This window comes from Mya arenaria, chromosome 14 (assembly GCF_026914265.1).
Source record: "Mya arenaria isolate MELC-2E11 chromosome 14, ASM2691426v1".
NCBI classification, from domain to species: domain Eukaryota; kingdom Metazoa; phylum Mollusca; class Bivalvia; order Myida; family Myidae; genus Mya; species Mya arenaria.
In genome coordinates this window covers 23,372,059-23,390,494 of record NC_069135.1, presented here as the reverse complement: position 1 = coordinate 23,390,494, position 18,436 = coordinate 23,372,059, and the positions used below count along the sequence as shown (strand labels likewise).

At 36.5% G+C, this 18,436-nt stretch overlaps 1 protein-coding gene across 1 annotated transcript; it reads left to right on the top strand.

Annotated features, from left to right (window-relative positions):
- Nucleotides 1-2,961: 2,961 nt before the first annotated feature.
- LOC128218180 (neo-calmodulin-like) lies at nt 2,962-6,131 on the top strand. Its single transcript, XM_052925760.1, has 5 exons — nt 2,962-3,110; nt 3,345-3,429; nt 3,877-4,020; nt 4,221-4,463; nt 6,041-6,131. The coding sequence occupies exons 2-5, from the start codon at nt 3,390-3,392 to the stop codon at nt 6,064-6,066; spliced, it is 453 nt and encodes a 150-aa protein (XP_052781720.1). The 5' UTR covers nt 2,962-3,110; nt 3,345-3,389; the 3' UTR covers nt 6,067-6,131.
- Nucleotides 6,132-18,436: the final 12,305 nt, after the last annotated feature.

Here is an 18,436-nt window from a genome sequence, read left to right as displayed (position 1 = left end):
AACAGCTTATAAACAACGCATCTCAGGATAAGGCCATACCAAATTGTTTCGCCCGTTAGCAAACAGCTTATAAACAACGCATCTCAGGATAAGGCCATACCAAATTGTTTCGCCCGTTAGCAAACAGCTTATAAAAAACGCATCTCAGGATAAGGCCATACCAAATTGTTTCGCCCGTTAGCAAACAGCTTATAAACAACGCATCTCAGGATAAGGCCATACCAAATTGTTTCGCCCGTTAGCAAACAGCTTATAAACAACGCATCTCAGGATAAGGCCATACCAAATTGTTTCGCCCGTTAGCAAACAGCTTATAAACAACGCATCTCAGGATAAGGCCATACCAAATTGTTTCGCCCGTTAGCAAACAGCTTATAAACAACGCATCTCAGGATAAGGCCATACCAAATTGTTTCGCCCGTTAGCAAACAGCTTATAAACAACGCATCTCAGGATAAGGCCATACCAAATTGTTTCGCCCGTTAGCAAACAGCTTATAAACAACGCATCTCAGGATAAGGCCATACCAAATTGTTTCGCCCGTTAGCAAACAGCTTATAAACAACGCATCTCAGGATAAGGCCATACCAAATTGTTTCGCCCGTTAGCAAACAGCTTATAAATAACCCATCTCAGGATAAGGCCATACCAAATTGTTTCGCCCGTTAGCAAACAGCTTATAAATAACGCATCTCAGGATAAGGCCATACCAAATTGTTTCGCCCGTTAGCAAACAGCTTATAAACAACGCATCTCAGGATAAGGCCATACCAAATTGTTTCGCCCGTTAGCAAACAGCTTATAAACAACGCATCTCAGGATAAGGCCATACCAAATTGTTTCGCCCGTTAGCAAACAGCTTATAAACAACGCATCTCAGGATAAGGCCATACCAAATTGTTTCGCCCGTTAGCAAACAGCTTATAAACAACGCATCTCAGGATAAGGCCATACCAAATTGTTTCGCCCGTTAGCAAACAGCTTATAAACAACGCATCTCAGGATAAGGCCATACCAAATTGTTTCGCCCGTTAGCAAACAGCTTATAAACAACGCATCTCAGGATAAGGCCATACCAAATTGTTTCGCCCGTTAGCAAACAGCTTATAAACAACGCATCTCAGGATAAGGCCATACCAAATTGTTTCGCCCGTTAGCAAACAGCTTATAAACAACCCATCTCAGGATAAGGCCATACCAAATTGTTTCGCCCGTTAGCAAACAGCTTATAAACAACCCATCTCAGGATAAGGCCATACCAAATTGTTTCGCCCGTTAGCAAACAGCTTATAAACAACCCATCTCAGGATAAGGCCATACCAAATTGTTTCGCCCGTTAGCAAACAGCTTATAAACAACGCATCTCAGGATAAGGCCATACCAAATTGTTTCGCCCGTTAGCAAACAGCTTATAAACAACGCATCTCAGGATAAGGCCATACCAAATTGTTTCGCCCGTTAGCAAACAGCTTATAAACAACGCATCTCAGGATAAGGCCATACCAAATTGTTTCGCCCGTTAGCAAACAGCTTATAAACAACGCATCTCAGGATAAGGCCATACCAAATTGTTTCGCCCGTTAGCAAACAGCTTATAAACAACGCATCTCAGGATAAGGCCATACCAAATTGTTTTTATGTTGAGCATCAACCTTCAGTTCGAAAACCTATCTAACTTCCTGGAAAACAACAACGAAACATACTAAATGCGTGGCATCCTATATAGGATAAAGACATCAGAGCTTCCTATGTCCATTCTGGACCATTCTCAATTGTATGATTTAAGTCTGTTATTTTAATAATAATATATTGCATGAATGCAAATACAATGAAACAATCAATACAACATAAACATGTTTACATAGTATTTGAGACAAATGATTAATTATCAAACATACAAATAAACATTTGGCCACGAGTTATACCAACATCAGTTACGTTTTTTAATGAAACGTTGAACTTCTCTGAAGAAACAGGCATTTAGATCGTCGGAAAGCTCAATGGTTGGAATTGTCTGTGTTTCTAGAAAGGTTAAAGTTATGTGTTGCTCTGTGATAGTGTACAATGGAAGGAGAAATGTTTACAGTGTGTAGATAGCGGCGAGTCTCCAACTGGCAAGTATGTTGATCATGGGAATCACACAGCATGTTGCAAAGTATTAAGCATGTTGTAAATTAAACTTGTGTTCTGTATTTGGAACTAAAATACAATTTTTTTTTTATAAAAGGTCGACGACCATCGGCCATCAGCGATAACAAATCGGCGACAGAGCCGCAACTGATCTTTTGTCACAACATTACATTTAAATATATGTACAGAACTTCAGCTTGTTTCATTCAATGAGTGCAAATCACGACAATTTAAAGGGCACCTTGCCTGAAAGTTAACGTGTGTTGTCCGGTACAGAAGACTAGGATCGGATCCTCTGCTTCTTGTATCGTTGGCACAATCTTTTTCCTCTTTGGCAACGACTTGGTTTGATTCTATCACTTTTTAATCAAACTCATTCATATGCAATCATAATTGTTACTGTTTCTTGCTCGTTTTCAAATGTTTGGTGTTCAAACATCTTTAATACTCTTTAATTTCAACATAAAAAACATTTCCAAGTAAGCTGAGTTTCCCCCACCAAGGTACTTTATCAATACGGCCCCTGTATAATTATCATGTTCTTAATTTGTTTTTCTTTTCATATACGTGTATATGTAACAATATGACCCTAATAAATATTTAAGTAATATTTTCTGACCAAAATACAGTGACGTTATTATCGTATAAAGCGTTAGAGGTGTAAACATGAAATAATTAATGTCTAAATCTAAAATATGCTAATATTTATAGAAACTGACATAAAATCATTAATACTTATTTATAGCAATTTACTTTTAATATAAACTACTGCAAGTTAAATAGGTGTCTTTTATTACGGAGGGTATTATCAATATTGACAAAATTTAATTGTTGCCCATTGAATACACCTTTCAATATTTTCATAAACTATTTCGGCAATGTCAGTTTTCAGATAATTTACCGAGTGCGTGTTATTTTATCTTGTTTCACTTCGCTTTATAATATGATTCTTTAAAGGACGTTAACTTTTCCAAAGTGAGGTAAGTCAGTGGGTGTTTTGTTAGTACATGTATATTAAAAATATGAAAATAAATTAGCTTCTTTTTCATCAGATTTGCTTGTAGTCTCCATGTAAGGGAGTAATTACGACTATTTAAACAAATACTTACGGTTCAATTGACGCGATTATATGCGACCATTTTTCAATGCTTGTTGAACACTATCGATGGTATTCTGATTATCTCAGTATTTAATACGCTAGTTCATCCTTTTAGCCCATCATTCAGATGTAATTCCAGTTGAACGGCATATGTGGGATAATGGCAAGCGTTAATGTTGGAAATGCAACGTTGGTGAAAGGTATTGATTAAACCCATTTAAAGCCCCTTTCAAGAAATCTGTACACGGCGCAAACAATGTACATACTAAGTTGTTATATTTATTATACGTGTAGTGTGTTGTTTGTAGAGTTTTGTGCTGTTGTTCCATGTTTCTGGTTTGTGATTGTTTGTTTATGTGTTGTATGTCATTGGCGTTGACCATGTGCCATTAAACGGGGTTTATGTTTAAACTTTTGACTACTGTACTGGTTTATGTATGTTTTTCATGTAGTTTTTTCATATAAATACTAAAATGGAATATCTATTAAATATCGTTCTTTAAACATACACCAAAACAAGTGACCACTGATACTGTCTAGGTAATTTAAATCGATAAGGGCTTTTTTCTTTCTTTCTGGTAAATTGAATAAATGATACCCTTTATCTATTACAGATGTTGTCAATCATATCTTTAAATTGTTTATAGAGTTTCGCGAGATATTCCGGCTGTTTGACTCCGATGGAGACGGGACCATCACGACCAAAGAGCTGGGCACTGTGATGAGGTCTCTCGGACAAAACCCCAGCCAAGAAGAACTAAGAAGGATGGTGAAAATCGTGGACGCCGACGGTACAATCTCAGTTGTCTTACTTTCTAAGTTTCCTTAAAACGAACGTGTTTTTTACCACCGTAGTATACCGTAAACCAGCATACATTGTGATCAATGTTTGGCGCAGTTTCCAAATTAAATTATGCAATTGATGCCTTTTGATATCACCAAAATACCAATATTTACTGTCAAAATATACGATCATAATTATTATGCATAGGAAATGGCGAAGTTGATTTCGATGAATTTGTGAAGCTTATCAGCCGGAAGTTACAGAAAGTTGACATGGAAGAGGAAATCGTAGACGCGTTCCGAGTGTTCGACTCGGACGGAAACGGAAGTATTTCCAAGCCGGAACTGCGGGACGCTATAGCAACCCTTGGTACGAAGGTTAATGAGCAGGAACTTGATGAACTGATGGCGGCCGCTGATATCAACGGCGATGGAAATATAAACTATGAAGGTTTGTTTCATAGTAATAGAGAATTTTAATAAATAATCCATTCTATGTAATTACACATACTCTACATTTAGCTGCTATGATTAAGGTTTAATGTTTACGAACATTTTCAAGTTTGACTCAGTTTTAGCGACTCAGAAAAGAGTGCTTTTTATCAGTGACAATTAAAGGGTCACAACAATAATCGGTCGATGCAATTATTTATATTAATGCATTCACTCATTTGACTTTTATAATCAAAATATGTGCGTAAATATAAAAAAAGATTAGCCTTTATAAATAAATGTCTTTTTTAATTAAAAGCTTCGTGGCCACAAATTTACCAGTTTGAAATGCGCAAAAATATTGCTAATATTTTTTATCTATTCACAACCAGTATGTTTTCTTTAGTGTTGATCATTTAAGTCAAATGAGTTAAACATAAGTATCCTTTAATTATTTTTTTTACAACAACCTGTATTCAGTGTGTGTATAGCACGTGATAAATTGCGTCATAAATGCTACGTCGGAAGGCAATATTTTGCTTCGATTGAAGACTTAAAACAATGATAACTTTTCATTTTCTTTAACATTTTAAATGAAACATAGCGCAGTCTATGCAGCTTACGGAGCCCCGCCTTTGGTCTTTTACCAAATTTTGATTGAGAGTTTAGTTTCTTATAACACTTCGACAAACCTTTTCACGATACGGCCGTCTGACGGAGCACTGTCAAAACATTGTTTGGGAAACAGGTTTGTCGAAGTGTTTAATGAAACTAATCACCTTATCAAACTCCGGTTATAATCAAAGGTGGGGCTATTTAAGCTGCATTGACTGGCCTTTGTTTCATTTAAAATGGTGAAGTAAGCGAAAAGTTATCTTTAATTTAAGTCTTTATTTTAAGAAAAATATTGCCTTCCGACGTAGCATATATGACGTAATTTATCACGTGGTACACTGTGTATTGTGCCCCCTTAACAATAGTGATGTATAAATAAACATTCTGTAAGAAGGATATTTTTCAGTTTTGAGCCTTAAAGCTACAATCTCACAGGTGGACCGTTTTGACATTTTCTTTCTGTCTTAAAATGACACATTTTTTGCGTAAATGTCTGAAAACCAGTGATATAAGACTGCTGACAAAGGATTAGATCGTAGTTTTATATATTTAAGTTCGGAAATTGATATTTTATGTCGTAACCCCCCTAACTAATTAGCCACACAACTTCAATTTCCGAACGTAAATATTAAACATTGTGATCTGATATGTTGTCACCAGTCTTATATCACTGGTTTCCAGATATTTACGCCAAGATTGGTTCATTCCGAGACAAAAAAATGCCAAAAAACGGTCAATCTGTGAGAGTGTAGCTTTAATTCTTATCACAGGCACGAGATTGTTTGTGAACATGGGCCTTGGACTCAATTCCTCGTCATGTCCATAACTGATATGGCATTGCAGAAGTGTCAATATGTAAATGAAACATAATTAATCTATAGATATTCATACTCCCTTCTATGTTACTTACGCACTAATTATTTGCTGAACGTTTGAAATAGCCCTTATTTCGCATACACATGTTCTTTTAATTTTTTCCAGAGTTCACCAAGATGATCACGCCTTAGAAGTGTTGCACGAAGCTTGAATTAAATGTTACCGTTTTCAAATATAATGTAGAGCAGACCGTGAATGATTCCTCCTTCTATGAAACGCCTCCTAAAACAATATCCCCTTTGAAAAATGTTTGAATGAAATAATTTTGCCACGGTTTTAAGATCAACCTCATAGTTTAGATGTTATGTCCTGTATAGCATTTCATCACACGACTTCATGATTGAAAAAGGTAGACATTTTACCATCGATCGAGCAGTTAAAATCATTCGGAACGCCTCGGCCATTTTCCGTCGAAAACAACCTCGGATGTATGCCATTACATAAGTAGAAGTAAATTTTAAGTAATAGCATTAATTAGGTGTAGTGTTTAAACATGTGTTTTGTATTTCTAAGTTTAAATTGATTGCCAGTGAAGTGTATCATTGAATACATACTTAAGATTTCCAAAAGGAATGCCATTTAAGTTTAACTGCTAAAATGAAAACACTACGCGATCTAGTTGCAGCGTTAATGTTAAGTTTTCTGACATTGTAAACCATCCATATATATCCGAGGTTGTTTTCGATGAAAAATAGCCGAGGTGTTCCGAGAGCAGATAAAATATGTACACGCTGTGAACAAACGTGATAGATAAAGAATACCATTTCCTCGTTGGTTATCCATTTTTAAATGAAACAAGAAAACAATACATTAAACCATATTATCATTGTCATTGGCCTAAAAACAAATTTGATAAATCTTATGTCATGTAAATCTTCTTCCATGATAAGAGTTTATCTAACACGCTTTACCCACCTCTCAATAGTTTTAATATCAAACATTCTTACATCTTCAAAACGATGAGCTAGAACATGCGTCATACATAACTTAACAACAGTTTATTCTGATCTAAACATGTACAGCTTATCATTATGCACCAGTCAATTGTTACCTGGGGATAGTGGGGAAAATGGGCCGTGATTTTACCTTCCAGGTGGCCCCGCAGTGCCGAGTGAATGCGGTGGGTTTTTTTCGCGCCGAAAGTAGCGGGAAATGGGCCTTACCTACGACGTCCCCAGGATGTGGGGGCCTTTCGCAGGGATTTTACGAGCAGTTTGTCTCCGCAGGACGGAGATATTACCCGGGATTGGCTGGGCCGAAAGTCAAAGTCCCTGCTATTCCCCGGACCTGGGCCGAAAGTCAAAGTCCCTGCTATTCCCCGGACCTGGGGGGGGGGGGGCGTGGTTACAATTGCCTGGTGCATTAATTACACAACATTTTCAAACATATATGTATGTTAATAGTATAGAATTATATAATAACATAAATCATGATACAAACATAGAATATAACATAATAAGTGAATTTTGACACGAAAATGTATACCACATAATGTAATATATTCCAAAGGAAAATGTTGATTGCAGAGTTCTTACTTTATTTGCCCTTATCAAATAAGTTGCTATCTTTTGTGGTAAGTGTTTTTTCGTCTTACTTGAAAATGCATATTATAATACTATAGCGTAAAAAGATTATATATGATTAAAGTCAAATATTGCCCTCAGTCAGCTGAGGGCATGAGAAGGGGTATTATAACAATGAAACAGTTCCGAGTGTTCGTACCAATAGTATATGGGCATTCGAAGCTCGGCTGTATGCCGATTCATCAGTAGTAGTTCGTAAATTTTGGAATTATATCATTAATTAAATGTAGTGTTTTAGCTTGTATTTGTTGATCTAAGTTTAAATTGATTGTCAGTGAAGTGTATTATTGCAAGCATAATTAAGTTTCCAAGAGTTAAGTCATTAAGTTTAACTGCAAAATTAAATTACTACGCGATCTACTTGCACCGGACTTAAACAGTATCGATTTAATTCTGGCTATGTAAACCGTCCGAGGTTGTTTTCGATAAAAATGGCCGAGGAGTTCCGAATGAGTATGGGATATCCGGACAGGAACCTTTAACATAACGGAAATACATGTAATACGCTTATCTGTGGATCAAAAACTTCAAAATTATATTTAAGGACAGTCCTTGTCGTCATATGTTGTAAGTTTAGAGACAATCCTTGACTTCCTGTGTTGATATTTTGAAACAGTCCTTGCAGACCTAGGCTGTTATATTGGGACAATCCTTGACGTCCTGTGTTGGTATTTTGGAAAAGTCTTTGCTAACCTAGGCTGTCATATTGGGACAATCCTTGACGTCCTATGTTGTTATTTTGGAACAGTACTTGCTGACCTAGGCTGTTATATTGGGACAATCCTTGACATCCTGTGTTGGTATTTTGGAACAGTCCTTGCTAACCTAGGCTGTCATATTGGGACAATCCTTGACGTCCTATGTTGTTATTTTGGAACAGTACTTGCTGACCTAGGCTGTTATATTGGGACAATCCTTGACGTCCTGTGTTGGTATTTTGGAAAAGTCTTTGCTAACCTAGGCTGTCATATTGGGACAATCCTTGACGTCCTATGTTGTTATTTTGGAACAGTACTTGCTGACCTAGGCTGTCATATTGGGACAATCCTTGACGTCCTATGTTGTTATTTTGGAACAGTACTTGCTGACCTAGGCTGTTATATTGGGACAATCCTTGCTGTTCTGTGTTGTTATTTCGGACTTGACGTCATGTGTTGTTATACATGCCACTTTTTGTTCAAGTTCTACTTCTTCTGCTCTATCCTTATCAATATTTTCATCCCGGGATTTCCGAACATTTTGATTGACAGTTTGCTGTTTGAGAATATTCATACAGCATGTCCTTGTTGAAGCAATCTTTGTTGAAACGACTGGTAAGCGGTACGCATACACAAGTCCATCTAGAATGGTATTTGACGCAGCGAGTAGCGGCAGAGTACGTAGCCATATCGAAATATCCTGGTTAGTGTCACCGAAAATGGTTCTGGCGATGGATGTCCAAATAATTGGCAGATAACACGCAGAGTAACTGACTACAATGGCAGTAGCAGTAAGGACACTCTTGAGACTTCTGCGGCGCTTACTCTTTGACAGTTGGGAGTCAGTGCGGCAATTGATTACATACAGTATAACGGAATATATCAAAGCCAATGCTACAAAAGTAAGGAGACTAGTAATAAGTGTGACAATAGACAACAGTCCTGTCATATAAATCATGTATATATACTGTTTGAAACAAATAGTGTAAATGCAAATACCCATACTGCTTGACAATGCAAAACCCCATACAATACAGACGTACGTTCGCACTCTTGATTTTGAAAGAATCATGCGTTGTTTAAGGGGTTTAATTACTATAATAAGAACTGAAACAGATATCCCTAGCATATTCAAAATGCAAGTAAAGTAAGGGAGAGTGTAACAATAATTAATCAAAAGTAAAACTAAATCATAATGCTTTAAACTCTTGTTTAACAGTTCTTCATTTCTCTTAGTGTTGTTTTCCTGTGATAAAAATTGCTTTATCATGTCTGGCTGGAACGTTGCGTTCATACTCATTTCCTTAATGAAAGCAGATGTGTCATTAGGTATAAGAGCTAAGTCGGTATAATAAAATTCAAATGTATCAAAAAGGCTTACTAAATCGAAATCTTCCACTGTTACGTATGCCATGCTAGATAGTTCACTTCCATTTGGAAAATTAATAACAAACGAGTCAAACTTCGCCTGTATTTCCTGGAATGCAGCGAAAAACAGACGTGTCTGTCCGAAGTCCAAGAAATTTATGTGTTGATCAATCAACAAAGAGGCGTGAAACAGTCCTGTAAGCATATCTGACAGGGACAAACTCATTGTCAGCGTCAGAAGCGCATCACGTTCTTTGTGACGTAATAAAATCAGCAGAATCTCAGCATTGAGTAAAAATCCCAAACAGCCAAGGACTGCTTCAGGGATCCCTACATATATGAAGTTCTTTTCCATCGATCCAGTTAAAAACTCCATTGTTATTATTATGCGGTTTGATTATGCAGCTGTAATTTGTATAATTGTTTCTATTCCTTTGTGCGTCTGTAGAATTGATGGGTAATCACTAAGACTCCGATGAGAAAAGCTGCAATTGTACTCGTAGACCTTCTTCAACGAAAGTTATATGGTTTCGCCGCGTGTTTTTGTTGAAATACGTTTGAGGAAAACAAGCGTAATGAAGCTCGAAATAGTATTACATTAAAGTTATTTCTTGCGCCTGTTTACTCAAAGGATAAACACTGACTATTCCAAAATTGCGTAATTGACGCAATAAGGTAAATGCAGCGTTTCTCCGTTGATCGTTGAAGTTCTCTATGTTAAAGGTGGGCTTCAATAGAAAGCGTATTCTACGGAGGCTTTAGATACGACAAAACGGCGATTTTATATAGACATTATGTGGCGGCGAAATTGTTTCAGTTAGGCCACTATTATTCATTTTTTGTTTCATTGTGTTTTCTATATATTTTCTTCAAGCGATCAATTTGTATCAAGCAGAATATCGGGTATCAAAAGGAGGAGATATGCTTGGTTTGAAATACGATTGTATAATTTGCTTTCTTGTGCTTTATTGAGATTTATCAGAGGATACAAAAAAATCAAGTTTGAAACAGTGCCGAAAATGTAAATTTGATATTTGTCAATGTTTTGAAATGTTGGCCAGCTCCCAAGTCCAAATCAGACGTCATCAGGCAAAGGGTTGTGACGTCATTTCCGAAATGACGTTTTGTTCGCAAACATTTTAAGGACCACGTTAAGAAGCAATTATATATATATGAAGCTATTTCTCGCATTTAATTTAATATAGCACAGATACTGCCCTGCTTAGCATTTTTAAACGAATACAACAAAAGTAAATGACGGTAATTAAGCCGATTCAATAGCCTAACGTGCATTCGGAACACCTCGGCCATTTTCTATCGAAAAACATCCCGGAAGTATGCCGGTATATCAACAGAAGTAAATATAGTTCGTAAAATTCTAAAAAGTATTAATTAATTGTAGCGTTGTAACATGTTTTGTATTTCTAAGTTTAACTTGATTGCCAGTAAAGTGTGTTATTGCATAGATAATCAAGATTCCAAAGAGTAATTAAGTCATTTAGTTTAACTACTTAATTTAAATTGAAAACTACGCGATCTACTTGCAGTGTAGTTAAATGTAAAGATTTCTAACATTGTGAACCGTCCATATACATTCGGAGGAAAATGGCCGTGATGTTCTGAATGCCTAATTTAAAGACGCACATCAACATTGCATCGTTTCAGCTAAGTGGGTGGGGTTATTGTAAATTAATATAATGGAACGAAAGCACAGGAAACATAAGAACATGAATATTATATGTAAATATTATTTTAAAGATATGAACAGTCCGAAAAGGTTGAAAGTATCGAACTTGTCACATAAAGCGTAATTAAATCCAATGTTGCTTTTAACATCATCCTTACAGAGGAAAATATTAAATTTACAATCAATTTGGATGCAAAATAATTGGATGTTTATATATTCATCATAATAATTGGCCTTTTTCTAAAGACTTTATTAGAAGGTCTCAACCACACGTAATACACTATGTATTTAATTATCATTTTACTGCATTCTCTCCGTAATTTGGAATTTATATACACCTCGTTTGCCCATTCATTAGATCTGTTGTCTAAATCTAGCTTAAGACACACAGTTTTGACTTAAACGACATTTTTTTCCTTTTCTTTTACAAAATATATTTTAATAAAAGTGTAACACATCTGGTTCTCTTTTATGTCTCTATCAGGATGGCGTATAATTAACCGATGTAGAACAAAAAAATAAAATAAAATAAAGTATATCCTTTCAATTAATATCTCCAAGTTCAATAAAAAAAGTACAACTTTAAGCAACTGTGGTTTCTCAACAACAGTGGCAGCGCAATTTACAATGGATCGGCATTTCAATTACTACTGTCCCATAATTTAATGGAAAGGCCATTTTAGGATCATTACATTACTTTACAACAGTACAGTCAGTGTGTATTTCTGGTCCAAAGTCAGATCAAAAGAATTGCAGATTCGGAAAATGCGGCGCTTATTTACCCGGTAGTCCGCTATGAGTTTAGGAACTAGAACTTCTGACCAATAGAAAAATCCCGAGGAAAGTATGGGCCCATGGACTTAGTGAAATAATTCCTGGTCCCAAAAGTACTTCGCTCAAAGTTTATATAGTTTTAGAATTTTCTTATTTAACTGTTAAAAGTTCCGATCAGCTGTTAAGAACTGTGTTGGATCTGGGACCAATATAGACTGGATAAAACAATGATCGACGATTTGTGTAGAGTGTCGCCGTCGTGTGGGGCCTAAGCAGAAGGGAAGGACATGTTTATCTGCAGACTTAAGTACCGACAATTATGGTCCGTTAAGATGTGGTAGAGCAGGAACTGCTATAATGTATACAAAATCTCTAAGCTGTTGTATAAGTCAACTTTGTAATGTAACAAACGACCGCATATTAGGCATAGAAGTGAAATGTACCGATGCTGTTCCACTGTATATATTTTGTGTTTATATGCCTGCATGCCATGACACTGATTTTTACAAATCCATTCTGAGCGACTTAGAGTCACTTATTGCCTATTATAGACAGGTGGGAACCATTATACTAGGCGGAGATTTCAATGGCCAGTATTTATACGGTGACAAATCTGGCAACGTGAAGTCAAAATTGCTAACAGGCTTAATCAAAAGTAAAAATCTACAATACATCCAATACCATTTTAATAAACAGGATGAATACACGTGTATACCAAATAGAACGGTGTTGGATCATGTAATAACCGACGAAGGATTTGTTGAACAGATACGATCTTTTAAAATTATTGACTCCACGAAAGTGCTAACCTCTGACCATCTACCCATTATCATGTGTTGTGACATCAAGCCCAGTTTCACCCCAGCTAGTCCCCCACGGACCACCATAGCCTGGAACAAATTTTTTCACGATATCAAGCTGTTCTGTGTGTAAATCTTAAATGTATTGTAGAAACAAACAGTGAGCAGTGCGACCCTGATTTTTTAAACTCGATAATCGTGCAATCGTTGTATACTGCTGAGAAGTGTCTCCCAGTTAGCAAGTTTAACAAACGTGCAAAGCCTTACTGGTGCGAAACCGTGAAGAACGCTCATACACACGCCAGACATTTACGCCGATTGTGGATTGAAGACGGTCAGCCGCGCGGACATGGAAACCCGTCATACATTCTGTATAAAAAGGCAAAAGCAAACTTCAGGCGCATCCAAAGACAAAAGCAAGATGAATATGAGAATAACTCGTTGGATGAGTTAAACAGAACCGCTGAAATTGATTACAAACGATTTTGGAAGTTACTTAGAAAGTGTAATGGGAATCAATCCGAAAGATGCAATGAAATAATATTTGACAAACATTCATATAAAGACAACGTAGTAGCCAACGGTTTTCGGCATTACTTCCAGACTGTGTTTAGCAAACCCCACGAAACATTGCAAAAAGACAAATCAATAATAGACGATGTTAACGAGTATTCTGTTTGCGAACTCTTCAATAATCAAATACTTACAAAGCAAGTTACATTGACTGAAGTTCAAGAAGTCACCAAAACGCTTAAAGCACAGAACTTGACAATATCCTCAACGAGCACGTACTCAAGGGATGACAAATCATCCAGGAAGCGCTAGTACGGTTATTTAATGCAATATTATTCCATGAAAATGTACCGGGAACTTGGAAAACAAGCATTTTAGTACCACTCTTCAAGGGAAAGGGACAAGATAAAACGGATCCAAGCAGCTACCGGCCGATTTCATTAATTCCGTGTTTTTTGTAAATTGTTTGAAAAGATGCTTCTTTCAAGGATAAATACAAACATCAATGTGCATAGTCAAAATTTCCATCAGCTCAGCAGCAAGGTTTCCAAAAAGATCTCAGTTGCATAACTACCTCGATTAACCTTCAAGAAACGATCTACCATCAAATTGAAAGTGGAAGCAACGCCTACGTTGCCTGCTTGGACCAGAAAGCTGCCTTTGATTCCGTTTGGCACATGGGACTCTTCTTCAAGTTAGGCAAATTGGGGTACACTGGGAAATTTCTGAGACTCCTAATAAGCTCGTACAAGGACCCGAAATGTGTGATAAGAGTGCAAGGACTTAAATCAGAGCGGTTTGACGTTCTGCGTTCTGTTAGGCAAGGAGGGGTCCTGTCAACATTTTTGTATTTGGTTTACGTCGAACAACTTCTCGTCGACCTTAAACGAAGCAATTATGGAAGTATGGTTATGTCAGTCCATCGTTTGCGGATGATATCTCACTAGTATCAGTCACTCCCCTTAATCTACAACGCCTAGTAGACATTGTCTATACATATTGCCAGAGCTGGAAAATTGAAGTCAAAGTCAAGAAATCAAACACGGTTGTCTTTACCAAACGACGAACTGCACCACCAATTGGAATACTTTATGGAGACATGTTCATTGAACAATCAAGCTACGTAATCCATCTTGGTATAAGGCAGGACTATAATTTAAAATATACCACTCGCATCGAAGAAAGATTACAGAAGGCGAGAAACGCATTTTATTCCATGGCTGCGCAGGGAGTTAGTCCCCATGGAATCAACCCACTGATCTCTATAGATATATATAAGAAAATTGTCAAACCAATAGCATTATATGGTTGTGAGCTTTGGTGTAACATGTCTACGACAAATGCTAACTTATTCAATAGGTTTCAACACTTTATTGTAAATAAAATACTGGGGTTTACGAAACTGACTAGATCTGATATGTGTGAAGCGATAGTTGGCTTGCATAAACTTAGTTGCGACATTGAAATTAGAAAGCTTCTGTTTTTGCACAAACTCCTAAGCTTAAATGTCCACTGCATTAGCAGGAATCTGTTTATTCGTAGGTATCTATTATATTTATCACAAGTTGGAACTCGCATGTATGGTTTTGTACAAACTCCTAAGCTTAAATGTCCACTGCATTAGCAGGAATCTGTTTATTCGTAGGTATCTATTATATTTATCACAAGTTGGAACTCGCATGTATGGTTTTGTACCTGATATATGTTGTATCCTGTATAACTGTTAACGATGTGATTGTTAATCCATCAAAGCTGCCATCAAAATCAAATTGGAAGGGCCACGTTAAGACATTAGTTTACCAGTTTGAAGAGAGCGAGTGGAACTCGCGTGTGCTTTGTGATGACAGTTTTCAATATTTTAGGGTTCTTCAGCCAAACGTCCGTTCATGTATAGTATACAAAGTGTGTTTTCACAGCGGATACCGATGTATAATGAACACTATTGCAAGACATTGGTGCCGCAGTGTCAAACTCCAGCATAATATTTGCGATCAATGCTCTTTTCCAATGACAGATGTGCTAGTACATAGTGTACATGTATGCGTTGCGACATCGACATTACGCACGTCATTCATAAGTAACATTCATGTTTTTGGGACGCAATTCCTTGCAGACTTATTGCATCTAGATGGAACTTTCTTTTTACTGAGACTCTTCGGTGCTCCTATCTTACCACTGTTGAATGAAGAGGAAAACCTTGTTTTCCTCAAACGATCATTTAAGTTCATCTACGACTGTGTTAAAGTTCCCCTTTAGGGAAGGTAATGCGTAGGGCACGCAGGACATGTTGCTGACGTTTATAGAAATATATATGCATATGTAAATGCATGTACCTGGCCGACACGCAAAAGCTGTACATATATTGTGTTAACTACATGTATGCTGCATTGTGCATCACCATGTTTTTTTTTTTGTCTTATTTAAACATTATGTAACCCTTCCATTTATAATATGTTTATTGTAATAATTTGTACAGAACTTGTATATCTTCAGTAATGGAGGAAATAAAGAAGATAGATAGATGGATCGATACAAATATGTAATAATTTATAACATTACATACACTATTTATGTTTTATCTGGCTTAAACTACAGATGGAGCTGAGGAAGTTTTGTTTGTGCGCTGGCCATGCGAAGAAAATATTCCTAAAAGGGATTTAAGTATAAGTTCCGACGATATTGTTGAACAATTCCCTGTTTGGGAAATGAGTGTAAAGTTGAATTAGCTGTGTTCATTATTTTTGGTGTAGATTGTTGTTCCGGCTTCTGGAATTACACAAGTTACTACAATTATGATGATAGTTGCAACTTAAATTATGTTGGTATATTATCATTATTATTTTCGTTCGTATATTCAGATGTTATGTTTTAGGTTTAATTCAATTACACTTTGAACATACATATATAAATACGTCAGTGTTTTATGTGTCCAATTAAACAACTATCATCATTCAATTAAGAAATCACAGATGAACCACCAGTTTTGGAACGGAGCGTTCAGGTAAGTTAAATATCACAAAAAAAACATGTAAACGCATATTAGTTTGCTAAACACAACCAACGTTTCAGGAAGTATTATTATCTGCTATTTCAAAATAATATTATGTGCACAATGTCTGCAAAGTATTTTTTTGAAATACGATTTTTAATATACTTCAGCCTTCCATATATGGTACCGAAACTATGGTCGACTCTTTAAAGGCCTAGTTTAAGGAATGTTTGGCATGATAATCACCAATTTCCTGTATATTGATTTATTGGCTTAGGGCCATTAAGAGTCTAATATAATGAAACCTCCAAAACTGCACAGCAGGATACTCAGATTGCAGAACTGATAAGAAGGCACCAGGCAATTAGATTAAGACACGATTTTTTTCCGGGGGGGGGGGGGGGGGTGTCACTTATAGAAGGCTTAAACTAGGCCTTTAAGAGAAAGCGAACATAATCTCGCAAGTTGACTTCAGCAGAAACGGGTGTTCTTCATTCAACTATGACAGAGGTGATTTATATTTAGTTATTTAAATTTTGTATCCTCTATACTATAGAATGTACCAAAGAGTATCTTCCGGTGTTTTATATGCATTTCAACCCAAATGCTTTAAATAGTGGTAAGTTCGAGGTCATGTTTACGTATTGCTGGTATGCTGTGATTAACGTACACGAGGATGCCTCCATGATTGTCAGACCTGTCCTTTCTGAATGGAGCTGATAGTTGTGAAAAAGTAGCTCGTCATCTTTGACATTTGGACATTTTTTCACTTATAATATTTGCATCAAAACAAATTACTTTCTCCCTCAGATTATGTCAACGAATTTTGAAGGCTTAACCACAATGGCAAAAGCTACTTTTGATTGTTAAAGCAATTCTGATTGTGAGGTGTGCTTCAGTTTATTCAGGGGCAAAGCAAGACTAGGATTTATGTGCAAGCACAGCTTGCTAGGAGTCCGGAGCATCATGCTCCCACTGGAAATGAATTAATAAGAGAGAAATAAACAATTAGACAACCCTGACCCGACATAGCCGTGTTTAAAAGGTAAAAGAGAAATGTAAACCTTTTTTTTCAAATAAGTGCTCAATGTGTTGTTTGATGCGTCTGTGTGTTATGCCATGTCATGTTAAATCATTTGAACTCGATTGAGAATACAACTAAACGCTGACCACACCTGTGCCTGTTTCAAGAGATTGCTGTCCATTTTGAAAGTACTTCTAAAATTCTCTGGTTTTATGACCTTTTTCTTGCGACCATTAAACTTTGCCTCGTGCATAAGCCATTGCTCTAGTCTTGGGTATCGCACAAACTTTATACTACGGATGACCGAAGATTGAAAACCGATCGACGATTTAATTGATGCTTAAATAAGCCTAGACGGATGTTGTTGTTTTTTTAAAGTTTTTTGTATACTAGTAACAATTATATTTTACATTTAATTAGATAATCGTTTATATGAATGCGTCATGTTGTCTGTTTCCCTAAGTGATGTTAAATATTAGGATTCTCTGGCTGCGCAATGCAATAACACAAACATAATAGTCTATCATTCATGTGAACAACTGATCAAACAGTGATTATCACAAACCATAGTCACAAATAATAATGTCCAAATCTTGGAGGTCGACATCCCATAAATCTCTGCACAAAGTAGTCACCCTTAGCAAAGGGAATAAACTACTACCATAATACACAACTCTCTGTACAAAGTTGTCACCCTTAGCAAAGGGAATAAACTACTACCATAATACACAACTCTCTGTACAAAGTTGTCACCCTTAGCAAAGGGAATAAACTACTACCATACTACAAAACTCTCTGTACAAAGTTGTTGTCCTAAGAAAATACTTCAGCATTTCAAGGGCCATAATCTAGTCATTCATGGGTGGATCTGAAGATCTGGTTTAAGAAAGAACTCGAGCTCTCATTGATATCTAACTAAATTATAAGTTTGATAAAGGTACATTAAAAAACTGAATACTGTATCTCATTCACAAGCAATTGTTTTCAGACGCACGGAGACCATGCCATCTCTTAACCTATTCAACCTTTGGCCAGTAGAGCTAAAAATGATTTTTAATTGTCCAA

Coding starts and splice junctions, on each gene's coding strand:
- LOC128218180 (XM_052925760.1), top strand. CDS start 3,390: ATGGCAAGCGTTAATGTTGGAAATGCAACGTTGGTGAAAG. Junction 4,021..4,220: donor GAAAATCGTGGACGCCGACG/GTACAATCTCAG, acceptor TATTATGCATAG/GAAATGGCGAAGTTGATTTC. Junction 4,464..6,040: donor TGGAAATATAAACTATGAAG/GTTTGTTTCATA, acceptor AATTTTTTCCAG/AGTTCACCAAGATGATCACG.